The sequence below is a fragment of the Canis lupus genome, chromosome 4 (assembly GCF_048164855.1).
Source record: "Canis lupus baileyi chromosome 4, mCanLup2.hap1, whole genome shotgun sequence".
NCBI classification, from domain to species: Eukaryota; Metazoa; Chordata; class Mammalia; order Carnivora; family Canidae; genus Canis; species Canis lupus.
This window is the reverse complement of record NC_132841.1, coordinates 44,370,746-44,398,016: the sequence shown is the minus strand read 5'-3', so window position 1 is coordinate 44,398,016 and position 27,271 is coordinate 44,370,746. Positions and strand designations below refer to the sequence as shown.

At 42.2% G+C, this 27,271-nt stretch overlaps 1 protein-coding gene across 8 annotated transcripts in view; it reads left to right on the top strand.

The window, feature by feature from the left end:
* The window catches only part of TENM2 (teneurin transmembrane protein 2), a 1,505,907-nt gene that overhangs the window by 1,283,732 nt on the left and 194,904 nt on the right, over positions 1-27,271 (top strand). For all 8 annotated transcript variants that reach the window (XM_072824231.1, XM_072824230.1, XM_072824229.1 and 5 more), the window contains 2 exons: positions 12,629-12,751; positions 25,038-25,243. In XM_072824231.1, coding sequence (XP_072680332.1) covers positions 12,629-12,751; positions 25,038-25,243 — 329 coding nt within the window. The remainder of the gene's footprint in view (positions 1-12,628; positions 12,752-25,037; positions 25,244-27,271) is intronic.

Here is a 27,271-nt window from a genome sequence, read left to right as displayed (position 1 = left end):
GTGTGATTGTGGGCAAATGGCTTTGTTTCAATAGTTATGCTTACTTTAATGTATCACAAAGCCTTATAACTAACACATCAAATGTTCTATTTCACAGATACTATTTTGAGATGAGGCTAAATGGATTAGATTTTTTAAAAGGGGGATTGGTTTTTAAATGTGGTAAGGAAGTAATTGTATGCGTGGAGCTCAGATTTAGTAAAAATCATGAACATGGTCTTTGCAGACTGAGATTAGAGAATCACTGACAGGGATTCAGATTCATCTGCACATGCCTGGCTCTGACACTTAGCAGCTGTGTGAGAGGCTAAGTTATCTGTCTAAGCCCCAGTTTCATAATCTGGAAAATGGGAATAATAGTTCCTACTTCAAAGGTTCTCTTTGAAGAATGGTTGGAGGATGGAGATTCACTCCCACCCGTTAAGGTTTGGTGCACGGAGAAGTAGGTTGATTAGTAAATAAGTCATTACCATCTAAAGCCACAAATGTAAAAAGCTATAAATGTTGTGAGAAGTGTGGGTACAAAATATCCTGGGAGCATGGGGGAGGAGATGAGCCTAGGAGAATCCTACTAAGCCACAGTAGTCTGCAACTACTCTGTCCAGTGGCCACATATGGCTACTGAGCATTTGAAACTTGCTCAGAGGAACGGGAGAAGTGAACTTTTCATTTTATTTCACTGTAATTAATTTAAATATTAAAACTGAAGGAATAGAAAATATTTTTCTGTTTAACACACTTTTATTGTTTTGAAAGGAACACATTTCATCTTAATCATTGAAGATTTAGCATCAGTGTTGGGTTATGCCCTAAGTAAAACACAAACTGAATTTAGGAGACTGAAAAAAAATGGAAAATACCTAATTTTAATGATTGTCAGGTTGGATGCATATTGAACTGATAATATTTTGGGTTAGGAAACATACTATTACATTTGTTTTTACTTATTAATATGGTTACTAGAAAATTTTAAATGACATATGTGGCTTGTATTCTATTTCTGTTGAACCAGAGACAGAATGCAAATGATATTCTGAGTAGAGAACTAGAGAAGTGCAGAGGTAAGACCCAACTTTTGTTCCCTTGAACGATTCTTTCTGACACTTCTAGAGCAAAGCCCAGAGAATCTGTGGACACTGGTTAGGAGGCTATTCCTGAGGCTACAGAAGGACAGTGGTATTGCGGAGAATTAGCCCTAACTATGGGAACTTGATAGAGTTGCCAGATTTAACAAAATTTTTAAAATAGCAACTACCGGCACCTCTTGACCTCGGGCATGTCATATATCTATCTACAAATAAGCCTCAGTGGCTTTATCTATAAAACAGGGATAATAAAATACCTACCTTATTAGTGTCCTGTATTAAAGATTAGCTGGAATCAGATAATGCTGAGAGGGGATGCACTTAGAAACTCAAGCCTAAAAGAGCTGAGTAATAAAAACAGGTGGGAGAACTTCACAAATGTGTTCAAGCTTCTTGAGCTCCAAACCTGCTAGTCTGGAACAATCTCTCTCTGTGGCTGGTAGCAGAGGAGACACCAGCCCCCACCTGTAGATGAATTGGGTTATACCTGGATTGGGATCTTCCAGAGACTGGGGGGTTGAGGGGAGACAAGCCAAAGAGAGGAGGGAGGTTAATAATGAACAATATGGAATGTCTTTCTGCCTTTCTGCTGTCATCACAGTGCTTTGTATAAGCCAAAAGTGCCACAGCACTTACAATGCTGCTACCTGTTGAGAGAAATGTGTACCTTTAGCAGGAAAGAAATGTGTGGGACTTGAGTGTCACATAAAACCTCTGAAATTAGCTCTATTAAGTAAATTGTCACAAACTCAAAATAAGTCTAATTGTGTCATTTATCTAATTGCAGATGAAAATGTGGCTCTTTTTTTATGGGTACAGGTGGCTTGTATTCCGAAAAGAAACTATCCTTTTTGTTTTTCTTCCAGATAAGCTTTTTCTCAGTAAGAAGTTGACCATGTTGATGTTTAAATATATCAGAGGACCAGGACTATTGTATTCCTGGGATTTTTATTTCCCACTATGTCATCAGGCTCTGAGAGACAGAACTAATTTTTTTAAAGATTTTATTTATTTATTCATGAGAGACAGAGAGAGAGAGAGAGAGAGAGAGAGGCAGAGACATAGGCAGAGAGAGAAGCAGGCTCCATGCAGGGACCCCGACGTGGGACTCAATCCTGGGACTCCAGGATCACGCCCTGAGCCGAAGGCAGACACTCATCCTCTGAGCCACTCAGGCGTCCCAGAACTAATTTTTTAATGCAATGTTTCTTTCCATTAGAGTCAAGTCTAAAATGTTTCAGGTTAGGCATGTAAAATCTACTTGACTAAAAACCAGTTAAGAGAAAGATCAAGCCCAATTTGCTAATACAAGATTTCTTATTTCTGAGTTAAAAAAAATCCTTGAAAGAACCATGTCAAAAATTAAAAATTGAAAGGAACACTGGCAGCCTCCCCGTGTGCCTAATTTGGCTTTGCTGAACAAATGACCAAATTGACATGAGAATTACATACAGGATTTGCTCAGCATCCTTATTTCTTTAACTCATTTCTCACTCCTGAAATATTGCCAAGGCACGTGCTGGAGGGAGCCGTGTCTACATCAACCATGGCGTCCTTGGACCAGGTGGAATTAGAAAAATGGTGATTTTAGATTCTTGTTGTGAATGAGCTTTTGCAGTAGAAGTAATTTGTCATAGAAACCCAATGTAATGAAGTCAGGATCAGGAAGGATCATGATACCCCTTTTGTTGACTAGTTTATAAACAGGTTATTTTTGCTCATCCCTTGCCTAGCAAATAAGAGTAATAAAAACCTTAAAAAGGGGAGAGAAGGAGGCTTGGCTGCAGTCCTCTCATTTTCTCTCACAAGGTATTGCATTGCACAAAGGCCTCAGACCTCTCCATCTTTAAGGAGGTGGAAGAGGACAGTAGAGAAAGCACCAGACGGGAGAACAAGGTTCAAATCCTGGCTTAGCCAGTCATTGGTTGTCATGACCCTGGGCAAGTCATTTCACCTAAGTGAGGCTCAAGGTCACCATCTGTACAAGATCCAGACCAGATGACCTTTGAGCCCATTAGGACTGTGGCTCTGCCAATTCTGATGTGATGCAGAAAAAGAAGCCAAAAAAGGTTTCTCTGCAAGGTGATTCAGACAAATGGGGGAAGAATATTTAGGTAAATATACATCCTCTGTCTTTACTGGTGCTTCGAGTTGGGCTGACATTTGTCTTGCTCTGAGCTGGAATGGTGCAGTGTTCACATCTTAGGCGTCAGGTTAAGTCACATCTCCGCCACTTACCAGCTGTATGTTCCTCCAGCAATCTGAGCCTCGGTGTCTTCATCTGCAAAATGGGTGCCTGGCACACACTAAGGGTTCAGTGAAACATTAGTCATGATGGCTATCATTGTAATGACAAAATGATCCAAAACCCAGCAGAAAGGGAGACGCATTTCTTGAGTGCCTCCTCTGTGTTTGATAGTGCCAGGTTCTTGCCTCCTTTATACTGCTGCACCCCATGATTTCGGTTTGATCACCCCTCTTCCCACAGTGACATAACTATGGTGGCTGAAAGTGCACATTTGGTTCTATAACCAGCGCCCCCTGCCAGCCTTATCTGTATGGGCAAATTTCCCATACCACCTCCAGTGTCTCACCTCTAAAATGGGAATAATAATAGTACCCACTCTGGGCTTATCGTATAGGGCAAATATGATAATGCATGTAAAGTTCTTAACACAAGGTTAGACACTGAGTCGGTACCTTCCAAAAATGCTAGCTTTTTATTCTAGCTACAGAAAGTTAAAACTGATAGAGGTCAATTAGTTTGCACAAGATCATCCCCTTATGAGTAGTAGTAGCGTGGGGATTTGAACCCTGCTGGGAATGAGTCTATCATCTCAAAGACGCAAGACAGGGAGATGGTTCCTCCTTTCCCCTGTTCCTAAGACACTCCTGGCCTTGCTGCCAGTTTCAGAGGGCTCCCTGGAAACAGTTTGATGGGGGCTGTGGTCCTGCCTGGATTCTGGTATCATATCTGCGACTCAAAAAGGGAAATGAATCCAGATGCTTCTTTCCTCCTTTGCTGCAGCCGAGGGAAGAAACATGCCCTAGGAGTATGGCCAGGGCCCTAATTGCCACCTCCCTGACCCCCCTCCCCACTGCCTCTTGCGAAGCCTATTTTTCACAGGAGAGTTTCCCCTCTTTGTTCCAGCACACATTGCACATCTACCAATCGATATGACATCTTATCCTCTAAAACATTCATAATGTCTGTTTCCTATGATTCCGGTGGCCACATGCCGCGTGCAGCCTGCATTGCCTTTCCTTTGTAGTAAGTAGTCTTGTGGACCAGCCCCCTCTTTAACAGGGCTGCCAGTTGCTGTTCTTTAAAGAAAGACAAACAATATTTTTGTTTGGGTTTTCAGCACTGAATGACAAGCTTCGGAGGAAGAAGAAAGATGCGTTTAGGTGTATGTGTGGGGATTGTGGGGATGTGTTTTGCTATCACAAAAGCTCTTAAAATCCAAGACTATGATTTATTTGCTGAATAAAACCTACCGATATTATCATTCTCTAAAGGTATGTTGATCACATGGGTCCTTTCTTAGAGAAAGAAAGGCTTTTATTTTATTTCTTTCCTGGGAAAAATAGCAGCAGGAAAGGGGTAGTCTGGGTGGGAAATGATAGCCTGTGTGGCGAATGGCTCCAGGCGTGTGTTTATCTGGCCAAGGATAAGCTGGCTCAGTGGACAATGGGACGCCTGGCCAGCGTCACCGGTCCTCCAGGGTACATTCCTGGAGACACTGCACAAGGAAAAGACAGTGGCTGCGAGCATGTGTGCCTGTCTGACGTATTGATCTGCCTGGGGATGCTGAGAGCAAAGGGCCTTGTAAGAGGTCACCAGAGCACACCAGCCACCACACGCCCACAGTGTCCGGAGTCGCCACCTGCAGTGCACCCACCATAGTGGCGGGAGTGAGGGGCCTCCAGGGGTAGGAGACATACCAGCTCGGGGGTTCCATGCATCTTGAGGCTGCAAGGAGCCCCATTTGTTTCCTCCAAACACAGGAATTGATTAATTTCGTACCACTTCCCACTTGCTGTACTATCCTGAGCCTGTCATGAGAATAGATTAATGCACTGGTCCCTCCATGTGGATTCTTCTTGTCTCGAGAACACACTGCTCCCTGGTCTCAGAGCTGCCTCATGCAACTGTCACCTTGTTCTCATGGCAGATGTGCAGGAGGGACAGAAAGCCTCCCTGCTTTCGTGAGGGATGAGAATCAGGAAGGCAGAGACAAAATCCCTGTTTGAGCACCATGGCTGAAAGAGAAGAGAGTGCAGATAGAAGTGTGGATGCAGGTGTATTTCTCCAAAGGCCCCTCTCATTTCCAGTGGTCCTGCCTGGATTCTGGTATCATATCTATGAGTCATGCTTCCTCCTCTGTGTCATTCCTGGGCCGTGAGCTTTGCAACCATTTTGGAAGCTGGAAGCTGGACACAGGCAAGTAACTTTACAGAGCATTCTTGGGAGATAGGTACACAAATCCCATTACTAGTAAAGGGATTTGTGGGCATAACTTACCTGCAGTGCTTTGAAAAATTCATTCCATTCAGTGTATTACAATAGTGGGGGGTTGGGGTGGATAAGAGAAATCACTTCACCAAGGCGGTTTGAAAGGGATTTTTTTTTAACTCCTTTAGATTTAAATTTTTTAAAGTCCTTTAAGGCTTAAGGCATTTCCGAGGATGTTATCCCACATGGTTTTGTTTGTATCTCTTAGGCAGAAGGTAACTTTGGCACTGACAGCGGTATCCTAAAAAAGGTACCATTAATCCACTGCCGTTGGCCCCCTCCTCTTTGAGGAAAAGCATGGAACACTACCACATCCCCAAAGGATGATAAGCAAACTGACCAAGGAAAAAGTCACCAAGCATATTGATCGTTAGCCTGCCTGACTGCAAACTGAGGTTGCCAAACAGATTTATTGTCTATTGACATTCAAGATTCCTTTAAGTTAAATAGCAAGCTGGTTGCTGACCAAGGACAGATTTATTAGAGGACTAATGACTGCTTACAAAGGGAGGTGTCTGTTGCTGAGTGAGCCCTGACAATATTTAGTAAGTAATTCTGTAGCCCACTGCCCTGTTCAGGCTTGGCTAAGTAGTGGTTCACTTAGAGAATTCAAGGCCTAATGGCCGCCAGTGAGGACTCTTGAGTAAGTCAGGACAGTACGGGGTTTGGGAGCTCTGACTCTGCAGTCACATGTGTCTGGGTTTAAGTTCCAGATTCCTGGTTACTGGCTGTGTGATCTTGGTCAAGTCACTAACCTCCCTAAGTTCCAGTTTCCTTATCTAGAAAATGTAGATTGTTAACCCATCACTGAGCGAGAATGGAAATAAATGGGCTTTCATCCTCTTTAGAATCTTCTAGTGCCATTTGATCTCACCCAGATATAAGGTAAATTCTCTCCAAGGGTACCCAGTCCCCACTACCCACCTTCTCCACCACCCACCTTCTCCAATGCCCTGCACTCTCCTTTCCCACCGACCCCACTCCAACCTCAAACACTTGCCCAGATGTAAGCATGAATTGTTTTCTCACTTCCTTTGGGCCTTGGCTCAAGTGTTACCTATCACAGATGCCATCCTTGACCAGTCTACATCTAAACAAAAAAACTTGCAATTGCCCCCATGCCCTGGCATCCCCAACCTTATTCATACTCTACATTTCACTTGTATGTGTGTAGTTTCTATATCTCCCACTAGAATGTATGTTCTGTGAGAGCAAGGAACTCTTTTGGTTAAGAGTTTTGCTTTGTTCCTGGAGCCTAGAACACACCTAACCCACAGTAGGTGCTCAATAAACATTTGCTGAATGATAAGTAATGAATAAATGACGCAATTAACATAATTAGCCCAATACCTGGCACATTGCCAAAATAAATGTTAATTGTCAGCATCATCATTGAGTAGACTCATTTGCATGTGTTAATTTTCACTACTGCTTGCAAAAGTGCCTTTGCAGATTGCCTGTGCAAGTTCAGGGTTAGCATTTGTGCATCTGAGCCCTGATTATTCCACTGTGGTTCTTTCCTCTCAGCAGTGGCACTTTTGGAATTGGCTACACTTCCCACGGGAGTCCTGGCACTGTTGTCTAAATTGGCTGCTGCAGGGGCTGGGAGTCCCAGCCTACCTGGTCTCTAAAGGAGCTTTGCTATCATCTCTAAGGCCCTTGTGAATCTGACTGCATGCTGAGCCACGGGACCCAGCAGGCAAGGCTCCCTCCTCCCACTTCCTAAGCTCTGCTTGGCCTCCAGGCTTCCATTTTCAAAGGGAAAGCCCAATCTCTTCCTCCGGTTATGTATCGACAAGCCTGATCTTTAAAGGTACCCCCTGCTCCTGGAGGCCTGCTCTGCAAACACAGAGCGTCCGTGGCCTCCATGTTTGCCCTCTTTGACAAGCAGGGGCTGAGCAGCTCTCTGGGAAGCGCTGCTGACATATTGATTGACTCTCTTGTCAGGTTGATCCTCTGCCAGCCAATGAACATGGAAGGTTCTAAGTGGCACCCAGCAGGGCCCACACATACCCTAATTACTATTTCAGACAACCCCCATTCCAAGCTGCCACTTCTCAGGGCCTAACATCTCCTGTCCTGAGGTTGCTGGGAGTTCTATGACCTGCAACCAGCCCTTCCCCCTTAATTTTCACTTGGATCCCTCTCAGTGTTTCTTTCAGAGCCCCCCAGGCATGACAACAGGCAACTTCACTAAGAAAACACCACCCTAACTCCAAGTGGGTCTGTTTATTATTCGTACTGAAATCTGGGATCGGTGTGTGGTCCTTCCATCCTGCCTTGGTTCATTTTCAGCACTTGATGAAAGTTTTCTCCAATTAGCCAGAGGGATCCTTGCAGTGTTTGGCTGCCTATCATGTTTTTAGTGGCTGATTTCCCAGCTGCCACCTGGATTACACAAACTTCCACTTGGAGCTTTTCCCCATTCCATCCTTGCTGACCCATGGAGCCCCATTGTTCCATCTGAGGGTCTCTCTGGAGCAGAGCCTGCCAAATCATGATAAATTGTGCATTTTGGCTGTCAGTGGGGGTGAAAAGCATAAGGGAGAGGACCTCCCAAACTCATTTCACTTCTGACCCTAGGATGGTCCGAACAGGACCTTTTGGGAATGAGCTACTAGAGCATTTGTGGGGAGTGAGTGAGGGGACCACCCCACTGCATCCAAGATGTCTCATTGAAGAAAATGTAAGTTGATGATGCCAGCGTTCACCGAAAATCTTGAGACTTTCTAAGTCTGAATCTGAGAGTGGATCACAGCTAAATATATTATGACATAATATTTAAAGAGCCATTTGTATGGTTGCTGTTCATAGAAGTGAATGTAGTGACCCTAAGTATGGAGCAGTCCTAACTTCTTCTGCCTGGGTCTTAGAGAGGATCCTGACTGAAAAAATAAGTAGCTCAAAGAAATGCACAGATGCCTGTTGTATAAAAATGGGATGTCTTACTTTATTTACACAGCAGTCCTTAGCTATAGTTTTGCTTTCTGAGGTTCCCTTATCTATGCTCATCATGGTCTGGAAGCAGGGGATGCTCCTTCTGATGTGTGGTCAGAAGGTCAGTAGTAGCCTAATGCTACGTCACAGTGCCCACATCATTCATCTCATCACGTAGACATTTTATCAGCTCATACCATCACCAAAACTAGGGCGAGACAGCATACTAAGATACTTTGAGAGAGACTACATTCACATAACTTTTATTATAGTATAGTTTTATAGGGGTTCTGTTTTATTATCAGTTATTGTTGTAATCTCTTACTCTGCCTAATTTATAGATTGAACTTTCTCATAGGTCTGTGTGCATAGGAAATAGCATCGCGTACATAGGGTGTGGTACTATCTGCGGCTTTAGCATCCACAGGGGGGCTTGGAACATACACCCCATAGGTAGGTCGAGGCCATCCTAAGTGAACATCTCGGTCAGGTAGTCTCAGGCATGCAGTTAAAACAAAGTACCCCAAACTCTCAGCAGCCTAACAGTCTATTTCTTCATGCATTCTGTGTTCTCTCACGGATCAGCCACGGCTCTGAGCCATGTTATCTTCACTCAGCACTGGACCTTGGCTGACCATGTGGCAGAGGGCAAAAAGGCGTACAAAGTGTGTGCCAGGTCATGTGAGCACATCTGAATCCAACAAGATGTGGAAATATAGCCCCTTCACTACAGGTGCTGAATATAGAAGATGGTCATTCATCAACGACAGTGAGATTATCATGAGTTTCAAGAAAGAGACAAGAGTTGCTGAGATCTCATTGCAAAACCAGAATTTGTATCCACATCACTGAAACATGAATCAGATAACCACTTCCCACTGTAATCTTACTCTGATTCTGAAATCCCCCAATGATCAAACCTCATGGTCAACAGTTTCTTCATCTAGGAAATGGGGATTAGGACAGTACCAACTTGAATGTAAACTGTGAATCTTGATGAAGGTAATATCTGTAGAATGTCTCCTCTAGTGCTGGCCAGGGGAGGGGTTTGGGGACTGGCATCAGGTATTAATACACCCTTCTCTGTGCAGACCCATCCCTAGTGCTGCCAGCCATGTTGTATTCCACCCTTCAGCCTTCTGTATTATGTGGTTTTGATTTGTGAGTGTATAATGTCCTGCTGTCCGACCCCTCATATCTGCCCCCATGTGTCATTATCTATTCTAATAAACATTCATGGAGCGCCTCCTATATTTGAGACACTCTGCTAGAACTTCAGAGGGGTTGTGGATGCTTGATCTCTCTCCAGCCCTCAGCAGCCATTATTCCACCTGTAAAGGGAAACCTTCTCAAAAGGTAAAGGGAGAGATTGATGGGAAGATGGATTCCTTAGCCCTAGCCATAGAGCAAATCAGTAGCAGAATAAGAAACAGAGTTCTCATTAGTCAGGAAACTCATTTACTTCACTGCTCCCCTGGGTCTTTATCCTAAGGACAGTTTAGTCCATCCCCATAGGCCAGAAAGATGTTCTCATTTTCATGCTCAAGTAAGAGAGATGGAATAACTGATCAAGAAAAAAAAAAAGTACAAACAAAAGCCTATTTCAGCCTTCCTCCCAAAAAACAAAAGAAGGTGGTTATACCCCTGATATAATTCTCACTTATTTACTTAGCATTCAATTCAACAACAGAAAATATGCCCAAACTTGAGTTTCATTTTTGTTGCCTCACTTCTGCTGGGACGACAGAGCTTCGGCTCAGCAGATTTGGCTTTTCCCCTTTTCTTATCTCCCTCTCACTTTCTTTTTTTTTCTTTTCACTTAGGGGAGCTGTCTGAGCAGTTACTTGTATACTCTGACCCTAACCCTTCTCACCCCATCTCTAGTCTTCTTGTTTTCAGACTACTTTTTTTTTTTAATAAAGAGATGCTGTGGAACCCAAAACAGAAAGGGAAGGGGCGAGCATCTCTGAGAGTAGAGAGAGAACGCGGTTTCATGAATGCCTTCTTTCTGTGCAGTAAGATGAGGGTATTATTGTGTGCTCGCTGTTCTCTCCAAGTTGACCATAGCAGTATGTTCCTCACCTTGGAGGGCCAAGGCTGGGTATTAGAAGAGGGGAACAGCTTTGAAAAGAGATCTCATGTTGCTGGGGCACTGAGGGCGGGAGGGGGGGGGTCATCATTCTTGCCTGATAGACCCACCGCTTCCTTCCCTAGATGCGAAAATCAAAGTTTTGTTAGGCCTGAACCCTGGCTACAGCTGCAGTACCTGTCCACATCTATCTTAAAACAGAGGGAGACCCTACGTGAAAGAACTACCCCTCCCCAAGCAGCAGCAAGCTGGCTCAAGGCAAGCCCCAAGAACCCAACAGCAACATTAAAAAAGGAATCGTTTTAAAATAGCTAATTCCTTGGCTCCCTTCACCTGGTAATTACAAATCAGAAGCTATCGTTATCTTGAAGCAGCCACGATTAGTTCTCATTTCCTGACCTCTGTACAGTGAAAATATGTCATTATTTGAGGCAATAGAATCCGGTCTCTTCAAGTGAGTGACCTACATATAACGGATAAACTGCAGGAGAAAATTAGGTGTTACCTTGACGGAAAGTGTACAGTAAATGTCACTTATTCTTATTAGTATTTATCATCTCAAAGAGTTGCCTTGCACTTCAAAGTAACGTATAGGAAAGAAAAAAAAAAACTTGGCTCTGAGATGGGGAAGTATATAAGAAAAAAGCAGACACACACACAGGAACGCCTTGGCACCTTAATCTTCGGCCATCAATCTGAGCTGTATTGTTTGAAGATAGGTTTTTAACCTTAATAGAATGCAGCCTGACTTTAAGTGGTGGTAGGCATGCAGAATTAATTGCTGTGTGAACAATTTCCTAAGCATTGTTAATTGCGTTTCCTGTGGTTAATTGTTTCTCCCATCCCGCATCATCCTCAGAACCTTTCCCTGTCAACAGCCCCTTCTCGCTGCAGTGCCAGAACCCGTAGCAACAGCATCAACCTGTGTCCGGTTGGAATGCCAGACAGAGCGTGGTTATTGTTTGAATGAGCAATATGCAGGGGAATGAACTCCTTATTTATTTGCAAATGAAGCATTTTCTTAGATAGGGACTTTGAAAGAATACAGGTGTTTGGGGTTTGCCTTTTATTCCAGGTCGTAAAAACAACTCACCCAGAAGCGTGGGACCTGGGGTGAATTGAGCTTGCTAAACCACCTGGAAAGTGGGGAGCTGGCACACTGTGACAGGGAAGACCGAAGGAAGGAAGGAAGTTTGTGTTTGGAGGTGTGTGGTGCACGTGGAAGTAAAGCAAGGGTCGGACAGATGTGCTTGCCTCCTTCGCAGAGACAGCGCCTTGGCGCTCTGGCTCCTTCCGTCCTGTGGGAAAGTGCAGGTGTGGGTGCGGGATGTGAGAGAAAAGAAAGCGTCGTCATACTATTTTCAGGACAGGATCCCATTCCTCCACCACCCCCAAGCTTTTTCTACAGTGGGCTGAAAGGTATGCACTTGGCAGAAAGAGAGGTGGATTGGAAAGATGGTTGGAAAGTCAGGAATAGAAAGGTAAGCTGTCCAGTGGGCCAGTACAGCTACAGACGCTGCTTGCTGCACTGCCATAGTCACACCACCAGACAGGGCCCATTTGGGCTCCTTTCGAACCCAATTTATGTTTTGAGTAGTGTGGGCGAAGCTGTTAGACCACCCATCTAACAACAAGGCGTCCACAGTGTGGGAGAGACTGGATGTGATGAAGCAGTATCTCTGACAGTGATCCCAGAGGGGCATCTTCCCCTCCTTGGCAGCACCATTCAGAAGGTCTGAACGAGGGTTCCTCCTCCCTTTTTACCCACCACGGGGATCCTCTCCCCCAAGGCTCTGAACAGCAACCCAGGGAGAGGAGTCCTAACCACCCAGAGCTACTTGCTTTCTACATTTAGCTAATCCCTGCGGCCTGGGGCAAGCCGGTTTTGAACCGCAGCTTCCTTAAAAGGCAATCACTTGGAAAAGGCACCTGGCCCTCCCCCTTGACATTTGCATTGCTGAATTATCTATTCATATTTTCATTACTTTGTCTCTCCTGCAGCAATGCATCTGCTCGGACTCAATTGGCAACTGCAGCCGGCAGATGGACACACCTTTAACAATGGGATAAGGACCGGCTTACCAGGAAACGATGATGTGGCAACAATGCCATCTGGAGGCAAAGGTGAGGTTACAGCTGCTGCTTGCCCTCTTGAGGTCACAGGAAAATTCAGAGCTCCCGCCAACTGGTTCAGGTTTTCTAATCCGAATCTTGGAAGGTACGCAAAAAGGAAAAGAAAGGGAGGACCACAATCATCGCCTTTCCTGGGTGCCCCTGTTCAAAGCTGTTTGCTGTTCCTGTCTGTTAGCTGTATTTGGCTGGAGTCACTGGGAGCTGGCACAGTGCCGGCTCAGTGCGATGTGCATACCTATGCTATCTGGAGCGACTTGAAAGCCTCCCAAGGCCTGGGCAGGAGCAGCAGCAACAGCAGCAGCTGGAGCGGCAGCAGCAGCAGCAGGAGAAAGTCCTGCCTAATCAAGAAAGCCGAGAGCAGCAGGCAGCACATGCCACTAGACCAGAGCCCTCTCCCCAGAGGAGAGATGCAGCCTTCCCGGGGAGGAAGTGCTGCCTGGCATGAAAGAGAGAGATTCCGAGCTGTTCCGCTTTGGGAGAGAATAGAAAAGAGTTTTGAAAACTCAGGAACAAAGCTTCTCTTCTCAGAACAGTAAAGAGGACAATGGAAATGTTTATTGAAGCAATCAAACAACTGTATTCTTGCAGGAAAAAAAAAAGTTGGTGCTAACAAGGTGCTAAAAAGGAATGGAGAAAACAGGACTGTGGGGAGGCGGAACGTGGGGCAGTGAATAAAGCAGCAGCCAGTGGTGCAGCTGGGCACACTGGCACCCCGGGCACGCGGTGGGCTGTGCTTAATTCAGGATGGAAACCACCAACAGGGCAGATGGTATGGAAGGGCTTCTCCAAGACTCTTCCACTCTGCCTCCTTGCACATCTGGGCAGTTTCCCCCCACATTTCTGAGATATTTCGGAAAGAAAGGAAGTAAGGTTTATTGGACACCTGATCTGTGCTGAGCTTAGCACTGCTTGATTCCAACAGCTTTAACCCGAGGGAAATCATCTCAGGGAAACCAAGGCCCAGGATGTTTTAGAAACTTTCCCCAAATCAAACATGTAGACAGGTACAAATTTAAACTCAAGTCTGTGCCTTGTGCATCTTTGGGCAAAATGTTGGCATTTTCCTTGGCTCAATCATTTTCCACAGAGAAGATTCCAGAATTCATCTTCCCTCAGAGGTGTAGGTTAGTCATCCTGAAATGCTAATGTTGCTTAAATTATTCTCCTCAGAGTTGTCCTAATGGCTTCGAGTGTGACTTTTTTGTCTTTTTATCCAATCTTCAAGAATCGCTTTGCTCATCTATCCCAATCATAACACTAAATTACCTTTAAGTAAGCATGAAAAAGTTTTATCTGAGGATGAAATTATATGCTTTCCATTATCAGGTAACTAAAACTAGACGTAAAAATGGAGAGTGTGTTTGGCCTTAATGGACCATGTTCTGCCTTAACTGACCGAAAAGCCCAGAGCTGGATTTCTTGGCCTCTGTGCAGTCCGTTCACCTCTAGTACTTGACACCATCCTCAAATCCCGTTTCCTTTATGATGGTGGTTCTCTGCAGGGTGTGTTTGGCTCCTAGGGGACATTGGGCAAGTGTTCGAAAACTTCTTTGGTCTTCCCAGTTAGAAGAGGTGCAACTGGCATTTAGCAGGGAGAGGCTGAGATGCAGTTAAACATCCCATGGTACTCAGGGCAGCCCCTATAGCCAAGAACAATCCTGCCCAAGAGGTCCACAGTGCTGCTCTTTAAGAAACGCTGCTTTAGGGGAGCCTCTGCTTTGTTTGATCCATAAACATTAATCTACAAGTCAGCAGCACCCAGTCCTTCGAGAAGGCAGGACATACATTTGAAAATGAATATGCATATTTGCTCATCAGGCACAGGGATATATTTCATATGTGTCTACGTTCCGAAGTTACACACAAATGCTTTTTAAATAGCATCTTTTACCAAAGAGAATCACTGATAGGCATTAACTTCCGTAAATCAAGGTCAGCCACTCTATGCATTCGTGATTAAGCTTGGTTTCCAACTCACCCCCTACGTGAGCATCCCACACCAGCAAGACAGAAGATTCCTGTAAAGAACAAGTCCTAACTAAGAGTACGGTATCTGTAAATTAACAAATGAAGAAACACTTACCATGGTGTCTTTGGAAAGACGAGAATTTCCCTCCTCAGATGTGGTGTGCTTTTGAAAATGTTGTAGAAGTCATGTAACATCACTAGTTCTTTTCCAAATGAGTTATGAGGCAGAACAGTGGTGGCCAAATTGTTGTCCAATGAATTTTGTCAATAGGACTATTATGAAAAAGTGTTAGAATTTAAAACTGCTTAAACTTGAAAGAAAACTGGGAATATCTCCTTTCTGAACACCAAAATAGTACTCTTCTTATGACTGACGATCGCAGATCTCTTAAGCTGTTGTAAACTTTGGTTTAAAAAATAACTAGAAAGATTTTCGTTTTCTCACACCCACTTACATCTTTTTTTAAAAGTGACCTCAGGGTCTTCCCTCCTCCTCGCTCCCCAATTCTATACATTTAGATAAACTGAATCAATTCCAATCGACTAGTTTTCCAGTGTTTCAAAGAGACAATCAAGATATATTGGCAATAAGTTAATTAAATAACACCCCCTCCATTTTTTTTTGCGGTATACGATAATCCTTCACTCCGATAATGTTTTAATCAAGATACACCACACATTGCCAGGGAGGTTAATCTTATTAAGCAATTACTGGGTAAGTATCCAGCAGAAGCAAATTAAAATGTAAGCAAAACAAGGGTATGTGAGTTCCATCTAAGATGGCACATCGATAGAGATTTCATTACTTGGTCTTTAGGAGTGTTTACATTGCTCAGATTTGGGAAGGAGCCTAATAGACAGAGCAGCCTACAGACTCTGATATGTTAGTGGAAGCAAAGCACTTGATTAATTAGCTAGGAGAGTATGTTCTTTGGGCTTTGTCTTCCTTTTCCGTTTGTTGTTGTTTATCATTTATTTTTTCTCCATTCTCTCTTTCAATTAAACCTTACTGTGGTTGGTTTGGTGGTTGGGTTTCACATCAAGGAAAGGGAGCCCACAGACTGCCAGAATCACTCACCATCTCGAGTGTATTTCTATGTTAAAAGGAATGAACTCATACATCTTCATTACAAGAGCACAGAGCACTTTTTCTATAGATCTGGGATTAGATAAGCCTTGAGAACGAAGATTCAATACAGTGTTCTGACCTGGTCAGATAACATAAGGGAATCCAGTTTGATTGGCTAGGCCCAGAGGCAAAGAATACAAGAGCTTTTAAAGGGCACATCATATGTAGCCAATTTGTGCACTGGTCGTAAGAAAGAATAAACTCCCAAGTAGAATTTCATGGATCATTCTCAAAACATATCCTTCATTTTAAATTCAAGGTGTCCTCTATATCAGGGGTCAGAAAACAACATCTCATGGACCAAATCAGGCCAGCCACATGTTTTTGCAAATAAAGTTTTATTGGAGCACAGCCGTGTTCATTCATTGCCTATGGCTGCTTTTGCGCTACAGCAATGGAGCTGAGTAAATGCAACAGAGACAAGCTGGCCCACTAAAGCCTAAAGTATTTGTTATTTGACCCATTATGGAAGTTTGCCCAGTGCTCTGTATCATTTGCAAACCCGTTTCTATTTTCCTTGGACTGTTCTGCAACTACAAGGTATAGGAGATAAAGCAGGTGAAGCCCAACTCCCTTTCCTTCTTGATCAAGTGATGGGCATATTTTTGGTAACATTGCATTGACAGAGCCTCTGTAATAGAATACTCTAGAGTTAGTCCAGTTGGTTACAACTGCCAGCTCCATCACTTAGTGGCATGAACACAAGCAGGCCATTTTCCTCCCTTAGCCCCCGATTCCTCATCTGTAAAGTGGTACCCCTCACTCTCTTGGCATCCAGCATAAGTGAGACGATGCTTGTGAAACACAGTGTGTGATATTGGGCACTTAATAAGAGATTTGTGAATATTAGTTGTCGCTGACATCATTATGACATCTCAGTTGCTCCATTTAATGGGCATCCACGGGCTGCCACTTCTTATGAGGTGTTGTATTTTCCAAAGGTGAAGGCTGCCAAGATAGATGATCGTTCTGCTTCATCTTTTCCCTTCACCTTCTAAGAATTAGAACAAACCCAGATGTAAAGACTTCTTCCAAACATTTGCTTGATGAGGTCAGTGGGAAGCAAGACTTCCCATTCAAAAGGGCCAATGTGCAAAACAAGCTGGCCCATTCCCCATAGCATTATTTGTCTCACTGCCGCTTGTGTTCCATCACTGCCAGCCTGTCTGTTTTAAGCCCCACCATTCTCGGTTTATAACTCAGCTGTAAACATTTATTTGTGCCTGGAGCACATTTCTTTCCTACCCTTTGAAAAAAAAATCAGAATTTCCAGATGGTATGCAAGTTGGAAAAAAATGGCAAAGACTGTTATTCTGTTTAGAAACATGTTTTTCTACACTTGCCCTTTCAGCAAAAACTTCATAATGATTTTTACTAGTTGGCTTAATGCATGGTACTAGGAGCCAGATTAGCAGGGAGGTTGGTAATTCTTCCTCTGGCTCTTGTCAGCCTCTCAATGAACACAGCCCAGGGTTTCAAAATGATCACTTCCCTACATGGGGCTTTTTCAAAGTCAGTGAAGTTCCCAGAAGGGCGAGGGGTGGTTATGTTTGAGCCAACCATTACAATACTACATGTTTACTGGCAAATATACCAATAGCTTACGTACCAATGCGACAATTCCACTCATTTTGGAGGCCATCTTACTCTCCCTTTGTTACAGAGGAGTATTGCTTAAGCACTTCATATTGATGATTTTAGCTTCTGATTACTACCTGCCACCCCATTCTAAGTTGTATAGTTTCTGTTCTACGTGACATCCTTGTGGCTTGCTTGACATGGGTATTAATATCAAGATCATCAATTTCCCTTCTTAGTACATTTGTCCTCACTTCTGTTGGCACATTTCTCTTTCAGAGTTGACTTGTACACCCAGAGGTGGTCTCTAATCTGCTTGGATACATGCCTCTTTGTATGTCTTGTACTTAGCCCAGTATCTGAGAAGTAGTCAGTATAGTGATTAGATACTTGGGTTCTGGAAGCAATCGGACAAGGCTCTTGATCCAGCTCCACCACATAAATGCTATATGACCTTAGGCAAGTCACTGTATTTTCATGGTCCTCTAATCTGAAAACCGGAAAAATCATAAAGGTATCAAGAGATTACATGGCCAGCAGTAACCACTCAGTAATTTGTAGCTGCTATAAATAACACTAATAAACTAAACTACTTATTAATGCAGAATCATGTTCACCTGAATGGTCAGATATATAAATGTCTGTTAACACCCGTAGTGGCAAAGAGTTGGCCATTTTTATCTAAGGTGACAAATTGAGGTTTCAAAAGATGTAAAGGCCACATGTAGTCCTAAGAGCTGAAAGATTTTATAAAAATCATTATTCCTGTGTGATGTTGTGAATACATCATGGGAGCAGTGAATGCTCAGGATAGAAATCTATTCCTGAAGAATAGCCAGCCAGCAGTAGGGTGAAGGCTGATGGGCTGCCGATGACTCAGATGAGCTCTAGTGTAAGGCAGCGAATCTAATGTCCTTAGGAGAATCTTTTTTGCCTATCTCTTGGTTAAACAGAACCCTCAGATGGTTGTCCTGATTCCCAAATAAATGGAAACGAGGTGTAATGACTGAAGCAATATTCTGAATTCAACTTTATTTGCAATAGATAAAACTATGTGAGGCAGAATAATCTGCAAGGCAGATTTATGCTGAGGTGCCTCTGGAGTTCAGTTAAGTTTAGGAAGTATTAATATGTGGCTTCATTTCCCTGGTTTGACTATGAGTCCATTCCCGTTATCACTTGTTTGGGGAATAGTCTTGCTGTTTCCAAAAATGAATTATGGCAACATTTTCCGAAATGATTAGCTCCTAATGTGGCTATGGAAGGCTGTCGTTTTGCTTGACATCAGTCTTATTTAACTGGTTGGAATTTTAGGTACATGTTTCTGAAATAGGCAATAGCTTCACATTTACATGAGCAATCTTCCGTGGAGTTATAGAGGTGGACTATCCTATAATATTGATCACTAGAGTGTTGCCTCAAAAATCCCAGAAATCTCATCTTTAAGCCGGAGATGAACCAGCCAGAACCATCATGAAGTATCTGCTTCTTAGGGCAAAATGATCACCATCTCTACTTTTCGTCCCGGACCTCATAGGCAGAGAGCAAAGTTTGACGAGGAAGCTGAAGTTCAGGGAGATGCAGGCGGGACTTGGTTCTGCTGGCCAGGACACAGAGCTCAGTCACTACCCAGAACCTAAGGATGGTGCCCAGACTTTCAGTGAATGATTGTGGAATGGCTATTTAAATCTTCTCCTGATGCCACCAATTCAAGCCCACACCGGGTCCATGGCACCTTGCCCTGCTGTCTGGATAAGGGATAATGGGAGTATGACATACATTCCCACTTTTAATATTGACCAGAAATTACCTAGTGCTATAGTAGATGCTTGACAGATATTTGTTGCATGAAGTGAAGTATGAATAAATGACCTACACCACATTGCTTGAGATATTCATTAGTTATTATTAAAGAAAATCTGCCAGCTTTTTGCTATGCGGGCTCCACAGAGTTGTCCACCTGAGAAGCAGCTAGAGTCTACATCAACACCTGCAATTTGGAGCACATGAACTTGTGACTTTGTTTTTCCAGTCCTTAGCAGCTTCATTCATGTGACAGGTCCTTTCCTTGTCTGTAGACATATCAATCACTCACTGAGTACTGATTTCTGCTACTCTGGAAAGGGACTTCCTATTTCACTGAATCCTACCCCACCCCTTGGCCCTTTCTTAGTTCATTTTGCCTACACTAGTTCACTGTGCCTATATAGGCAGCCTGTATTTTAATTAGACCATCACAAATGTATACTCCAAATCTGCAATAAATAATTACAGCTGTGTTTAGGTAGCACAACATGTGGGTAGAAAGATGCAGAAATACCACAAATTGGGTGCTGCATATGTTATCCTGGTTAATCCTCAAACAACCCTGTTATACAGATGAGTGGACAAACCCGGAAAGGGGGAGTGGTTAGCCCAAAGGCACACAGCTAGGAGTTGTCAAAGCTGGGATTCAAAGCCAGGGTGGATAGTTCCACTGTGCAACATGCCTCCTGAGGTTTCAAATCTTCTCAGTAAGGGTATACCTGCTCAGGGAGGGTGATGAAGATGGAAACTTTAATTACTTTGTTGCCTTGTTGCCTGTCTCTCAATGACACCCTGTTAAGAATTAGCCCATGTTTGTGGTCCTAGAATGGTTAGCAGGGCCAAGGGGAGCTCAGGTTCAGATCCTTCTTTGTGGGACTGGGAGCCTGGCTCAGACTGCTGTCCTCTTTGACCTGTGAGAGCAGCACAGATCTTTGCTCCTGGGCACCAGCTATATGACTCTCCTGGGAGAGTCACAGAGAAAGTTCCCCACATTGGCCCCAACAGTTTACAAAAGCCACCTTTCCTTTTTATCTCTCTTGAGGCAGTCTTTACATCACTTTTTTTTTTCTTTTTGGTTGTTTTTAAAATTACAGAAGTTCTGCACACCCATTTGAAAGAGGTTTTGTAAGTATATAGAAAAAGCTTTTTTCCCTTGGCCATAAAGAATGTCAGTGTAACAGTTGGCAAATCTGAATCAGATCTATAAATTACAAATAGCATTGTATCAATGTTAATTTTCTGTTTTTGAGAACTGTATGGTAGTTCTGAAAAAAAGTTAATCTTGTTTTTAGGAAAAACACATAGAAATATTGGGAGGTAGCTTAGTCTCAATATTTCAGAAAAAAATAGAATAATAGAACAAATGTGTATTAAATTTATGGAATCTGGGTGAATTCTATGCAGGACTTCCTTGTACTGTATGTTTTAATTTTTCTGTAAATCTGAAATTATTTCAAAATGAAGATTTTATATATAAAAGTAAATATTTGTGATTTGTGAGCAGTAGTGAAAATTTCACTCTGTAAAAGCATAATTCAGTTGCATATCTGGAGAATTTCATTTGAAAGTAGTCACTAGCTTTTAACAGTAATGGTAACTTACATTAAATGAATTTATTAAAAGTGAAATCTCCTTCACTTTCTATTAGTCCCTCTTCCCTCCCACGGACAACATACACACACACACACACACACACACCCTTACACCCTTTGTAACATGTACCCCAACCCCCCGACTTTGTAGAACACAGTAGACTCCAATAGAATTCCCCTTAAGATGTCTGTGGGTTCAAACCGCTCTCATGTAGATAAGGACCCTGAGATGTGGGGGCTAGATTGGCCTCAAACTAGCCAGCTGCTTAGTAGCAAAGAAGAGAGTTCAACCAGAGTTCATTTACACCCCTATTCCTTTCCACAAAAGGTCCACGGTTGCTAAGTACCAGTATTAGGACCCGTGGCTTTTGGTTGTTAGTCTAAGGACCTTTCCACTATATGCCAGCTCTCCTGGTATGCTCATTTATTTATAAGATTTTACACAAAAGATAAATTAAGAGTTGACGCATGATTTTTGAAAATGATCCACAAGGAAGTTTCCTTTAAATAGTAAATTTCCCCATAAAGCTTTTGAGCTTTCGATTTCATTTAGGAAAAAAAAAAAAGCCCATTACATGCAACTTTTCAAAGTAAATCTTCCTCAAGGCTCCCATTTTACCTAGTAGTCACAGGGTTATGTTAAAACACCCCATGAGATAGGCAGGTAAAGCTTGGATTCAGTTGAACAAGCATTTATAAATCACTCACAGTTTGCCAGGTACAAAACACAGAGAACCCAAAGAATGCATTTTCAGTTTTGCCTGACCTCAGGGAGTACAGTGTCTAGTACAAGAGACTTAGGAAGGCAAGCAAAATCAATCATAGGACCAAACAACAGGTGTCGGACCCTACAGGACACTTAAGTGTAGATGGTGTGAACAATGAGAGAAGGAGCCTATTTGTCTGGTGGTAGGAGTGAAGGTGGGGTGAAAAGAAAAAGAGCACATCAATGTGAAGGTGCAACTGACCTGAACCTTAATTTCAGGGCTACTTGGCAGGTGTATCGATAAAGTAAGCTAATTGATAAGTGGCTGTACCAGCTTCTGGAAAAGTCCCACCAAAAATCAGTAATGGGAAACAGATCCTGACTACCAATTTTACGCTTGTTCCCATCAGTTAAGTGTATTTCAGAAAAGTTCAACACTCTCTCTAGAATGATGGGTACATAAATACATAAACATATATATATACACATATGCATGTATACATATATACATATCACATATCTATAAAATGTTCTTTTTTCTTTTAGAAAATTATTTCCTCTAAAAAGGAAAGCCCAGGTGCTTTTCCTTATAGTTTTTCATTTTTTAAATTTAATTAAATGGAACTAACCAGCATTTATTTTGCTATTATTATGTGCTAGGCCGTGTACAAGCCCTGTTTTGTGTAGTTCCATTTGTTGCTCCCCCCTATGAGACACTGTTATCATTTCTGTTTTATATTTAAAAAAAAAAAAAAAGGAGGCCCAGAGAGGCTAAGCAAATTGCTAGAGGTCACACAGCAAAGAAGAAACCAAAGGACAGAATTTAAAACCCAGCCCTGTCTGGCTGCAAACCTGTACTCATCACCCACAGGTACTACCTCCTTTAGGGGATGGACGTGAAAAAGGAGCATATGAAACCCTAGAAAAGTGTGAGTACTGAAAAGGCAGCCTGTACTCACTGGTAGTAGCAACTCATTTACTAAAGGCAGTGTCCTGAAGTTGGGTCTAGTAAAAGAACAGGGTCCACTGCTGTACAAACCAAACCCTGAGGCTTCTTGTCTGAATCTCTCCAGAGCAACCACTCTCTGGCAGCTGGCTCCCTTGTGAATCTCTTGCATCCTCATTTGGCTTGACATTATCAAAATCCGTTTAGGTTTCAACAGTAGATTAGCGGGCTCGTGGGTGCTGATTTCCTGCTGCTATTTCATATCCTGTCATTAACCCAGCAACCCCTGAAAGCCCAACAGACATGAAGGAAAGCCCATCTTATTAAGTTTAAAGATGAATAATTTCTTTAAAATTCTTTTTTATTTTAAATGAATTTCTTTAACCTGTTGCCACACTATGATTGCTGGAGTTACTTTTGGATCCTAAACTATTCTTCCCCAAGGGTCTTTTTTATTACACCCTTTCCTTACTGGGCCCTTTATATTATATCCCTTTCCCCACAAAAGTTCTTAAGGTGGGGGGAAGAGAAAGTCTGCCAACAGCAGCATTTTTAAATACGAATTAGTTTCCAAATTATAATAATTAGAGCTTCTGATTAATGGATAATAACAAGTGTTTCCCCCTGGACATATCATTATTTCAGCAAAATAAACAACACTGTTTAGGCTGAGAGCCTTACAGATAATAATAATAACAATGATAGCTAATTTTTATTTAGGATTTTTGTTGTGCCTACAATTGTATTAAGGGCTTTGCCTGGATTAACTCATTAAATCCTCATAACAACCCTGTGAAGTAAATAATAGAGCCCCAACTATATAGATGTGGGAACTAAGACACAGAGAGCAAGTGCCAAAGCCAGGATTTGAACCAGGGCAGTCTCTGCCCAGAATCTCTGCTCTTCCATACTGTGTAGTATTCCCCCCCTACAGGGAAGTATTCCATGTGCATTATCCACATAATACATTTGATAAATAAACCATCAAGTCCCATATAAAGGACTTACTAGTAGTTTCTTTCTTTCTTAATGATATTATGTGGTAAGAACTTCCAAACTTCTCCTTAGAAGCCTGTTCCTGGTCTTGTTATTGTAGAGATCAAGAGTTTCTTTTTTAAAGTCCAAATCATTGTTTCTCCTGCTTTGTTTTAAGCCCTTGTTGACTTTTCATTTGATCTGCGATTGAGCTAAATAAAAATGAATCATTCCTTCTCTCATTTAAAAAAAAAAAACACGGAGAAAAAAAATAACTTCATACCCTCAAGTCATTTTGTGGTTTTCTTTTATAATTTAGATATGGAAAACCTTCAGAGATCTAAAAAATTTCACCTCTCCATTTTACAGATGGAGAAAGCGGCACCAAGGTCATTTACGAGTCTTGTCTTGATGCAGGGCTAGATAGTAACACACCAGGTCCGCTAAGTCAGACAGCTTCACTAACCCTTCACGCCAGCCTTCAGCAATCCCAAGACCTCTCCTGACCATCCAAACCTTTTGCACTGAATTGCAGCCAAATATAGATAAATATTTTCAGAAAAGCCCATCTGTTACAGAATGCAGAAGGGAGCTTAATTCCCATCCTTTGCCCATCAAACTAATGAACTTTTCCAATCCACAGGCCATCAAAGTGATCAATCAAAAAGTGAAGAGACCCCCAGAAATTCTTTCAGAAGTTCCATTTGAACAAATCACAAATGACCATTATAAAGTTAGGCTCTACCTAGGTCTTATTTCCATTTAAGGATCAGGAAAACAAGGCTCCTAGAGATTAATTTGCTTTCTTTGGGCAGCTACTAGTAATTCCTAGCTCTTCCTTAATTCTGTGTTTGCAAATAAAACCACCCTCAGGAGTGTAGAAGGTACTAGCTACTTCAGTGTTATTAAGAAATCCCCTTTTAAAATAGGTATTTCTGCAACTCCTTTTATTAAAGTTCTGAAGGAAGCTGAATGTGGGCAACTAATATTTTCTATATAAGTAATTTCAAGCGCATTGATGTCTTCATGAGAGAAGTGTGATTTCCACATGATACTTAGACCCCTCCTGCTAACTCAAGGAAGGAGTCACCCCCAATATTAGGTCAGTCTGAGATCAAGTCCTTATTTTCTGTTGTTATTTACTTTGGGCCAATTTTTGTTCACTGTTGCTTCCTTTTTTTTAATTTATGAAAATGTCAGTATATTGGACTTGTTTCTGGCTGGAAAGAATAATTAAAGGCTACAGGAATTAAATTTGGTGCCAAATTAATATCACTCCCCTCTCCCTTGCCGATCATTTTACACCCCAGCCATATCCGAGGTTGTTGGAAGCTTTACGTGTACTTGCTAGACTCCAGCTCTTACTGTATTTGATCAGTAACGAGCAATCACAGAAGTTTAGAAAGCATTGTGCCAGTATTTCACATGCCTTAGATTATGAGTTTGTACTTAAAGATGAACTTGCCATGAGTCTAATCTTCATTTTTTTTTAACTCCTGGCATGCAAATAAACAGAAACGTAGAATCAACAACTGTGTACAAATGTCACTAACTTAATGTCACTTCCTGTTTTCCAGTGCCCTGGTCATTGAAAAACAGCAGCATAGACAGTGGTGAAGCAGAAGTTGGTCGACGGGTAACCCAAGAAGTCCCCCCAGGCGTGTTTTGGAGATCACAGATTCACATCAGTCAACCCCAGTTCTTAAAGTTCAACATCTCCCTTGGGAAAGATGCTCTCTTTGGTGTTTACATAAGAAGGGGACTTCCACCATCTCATGCCCAGGTATGACTATGCTCGATATAACTATGACTTTAAAGAAATCACCACTCCCTACCCACTGGGATGGCTATCATTGAAAGCTGGACAATAACAAGCGTTGACAGAGATGTGGGGAAATTGGAACATTGATATATTACCGGTGAAAATGTAAAATAGTGCAGCTACTGTGGAAAAGAGTTTGACAATTCTTTAGAAAGTCAAACAGAATCACTGTGTGACCCAGCAATTCCACTTCTTCTAGGTATATACACACAGAGAACTAAAAGTGTTATTTCTCATAAAAACATATACGTGAATGTTCAGAGCAACATTATTCATAAGAGCCAAAAGGTGGAAACAACCCAAATGTTCATGAACCGATGAATGAATAAACAAAATGGGACCTGTGCAATGAAGTATCATTCAACTATAAAAAGGAATCAAGTATTGTTGTATGCTACAACGTGGTTGAATCTTGAAAGTATGGTACTAAGCGAAAGAAGCCAGATACAAAAGGCCACATACTGTATGATTCCATTTACTGTCCAGAATAGGCAAACCCAGAGAGACAGAAAGGAGATGACTGATTGTCAGGGTTAGGGAAGAAGAAATTGGGAATGACTACTGGTAGATATGGGGTTTCTTTTAGGGGTGATATAAGTGCTCGGAAATTAGATAGTGGTGACAATTGTACAACATTGGAAATGCATGAAAAACTACTGAATTATAAAATGGCATAATTTGTGTCAAATGAATGGTATCTCAAAAAGAGAGAGAGAGACAGACAGACAGACAGAACATTCCTACCTGGTGAAGTCAGTTTTGCTAGCCCTGGAGGTTAATCCTTGGGCATTTTAATTTCAAATATTCTAGTTATTGGATTAATTTGTTAAAATGCCAGTAGAAGACATCCCAGTGTATCTAAAAAGAGTTGTGTGACATTAACCAAAATTCAGCCATTTCACCGTAATTTCTATTCCTCCCTCTTCTGAGTTCCTTGGGACATCCTTGGCACTATGACAGTGAGATTATCCCCAGTGTTAGGAATGAAGAGATTGGATTAGATTGGATTTCATTGTTTTTCCTCTCATCCATCCTTTAAATTGACCTGATAGAGATTTTATTATAAACACACCACTGGGGATAAATTAACACCCACCTGGCGTGGTTTTCTTTTCCAAAAAGAATTGCATATCCTGAGAAAAACCAAGTAGAGCTTTCCTGCCTCATTTGCTTTCAAATCCAGCAAGTACATAAAGAAGTACATTAGGAAAATACCCCAGTGAAAGAAAAACTTCCTTAACTACCCATTATATCTAGTCAAAGATGACTTTAAAATGTGCTGGAAAGGTATTCATCTAGAAAATTGAATTGAAAGAATTAAAAGCTCTAAACCCATTGGCAAATGCACAGGAGTGAGGCCACCATTTCTTTGTCTTCGGCTCATGGCAGACATTGCTAATTGATGGCTGCACTTTCTCCTCAGTGAGCTCAGCAATCAAATACCTCCTGCAAAACCCTCAAGGCAGCCACTACCAACAGACCAGTGTTGGCTCTCAAAATGAAACTTACTTGCAATCCCATCTTTGCAACCTGAAAGTATCCAAGAATCAATATAAAGGACTAGGGGAGGGCTGTGGGAGTTTTTTGGTTTGTCTTCTGTTTATTTTGTTTTGTTATGTTTTACCAATCACAGGCCATGTTATAGGGACCAATATGCAAAGTAGCAATCAATAAATCTCCATCCATCCATCCAGAAAAATATTTATTGGTTTAGGCACTGATTATACAGAGACAAGTTAACATAGCCCCTGACCAAGCAGAACTCCTGATGCAAAAATTGCATCTGCTCGTCAAAGAGATTCACATCAAGAGAAAGAAAGTCAGCCGAGAGGAGTCCCTGTGGCATTTCTGTAACTTCTGGCCAGGCAGCAGGGTGCTGCTCTGGGAAGTTATGCAGATTGTGAGGTGGCGTCCTTGACCTTCAGGCTCCACTGATTCTACTACAGTACAATGAAGGACTTGCAGTAGTAAAAACTGCTTATTGGCCTT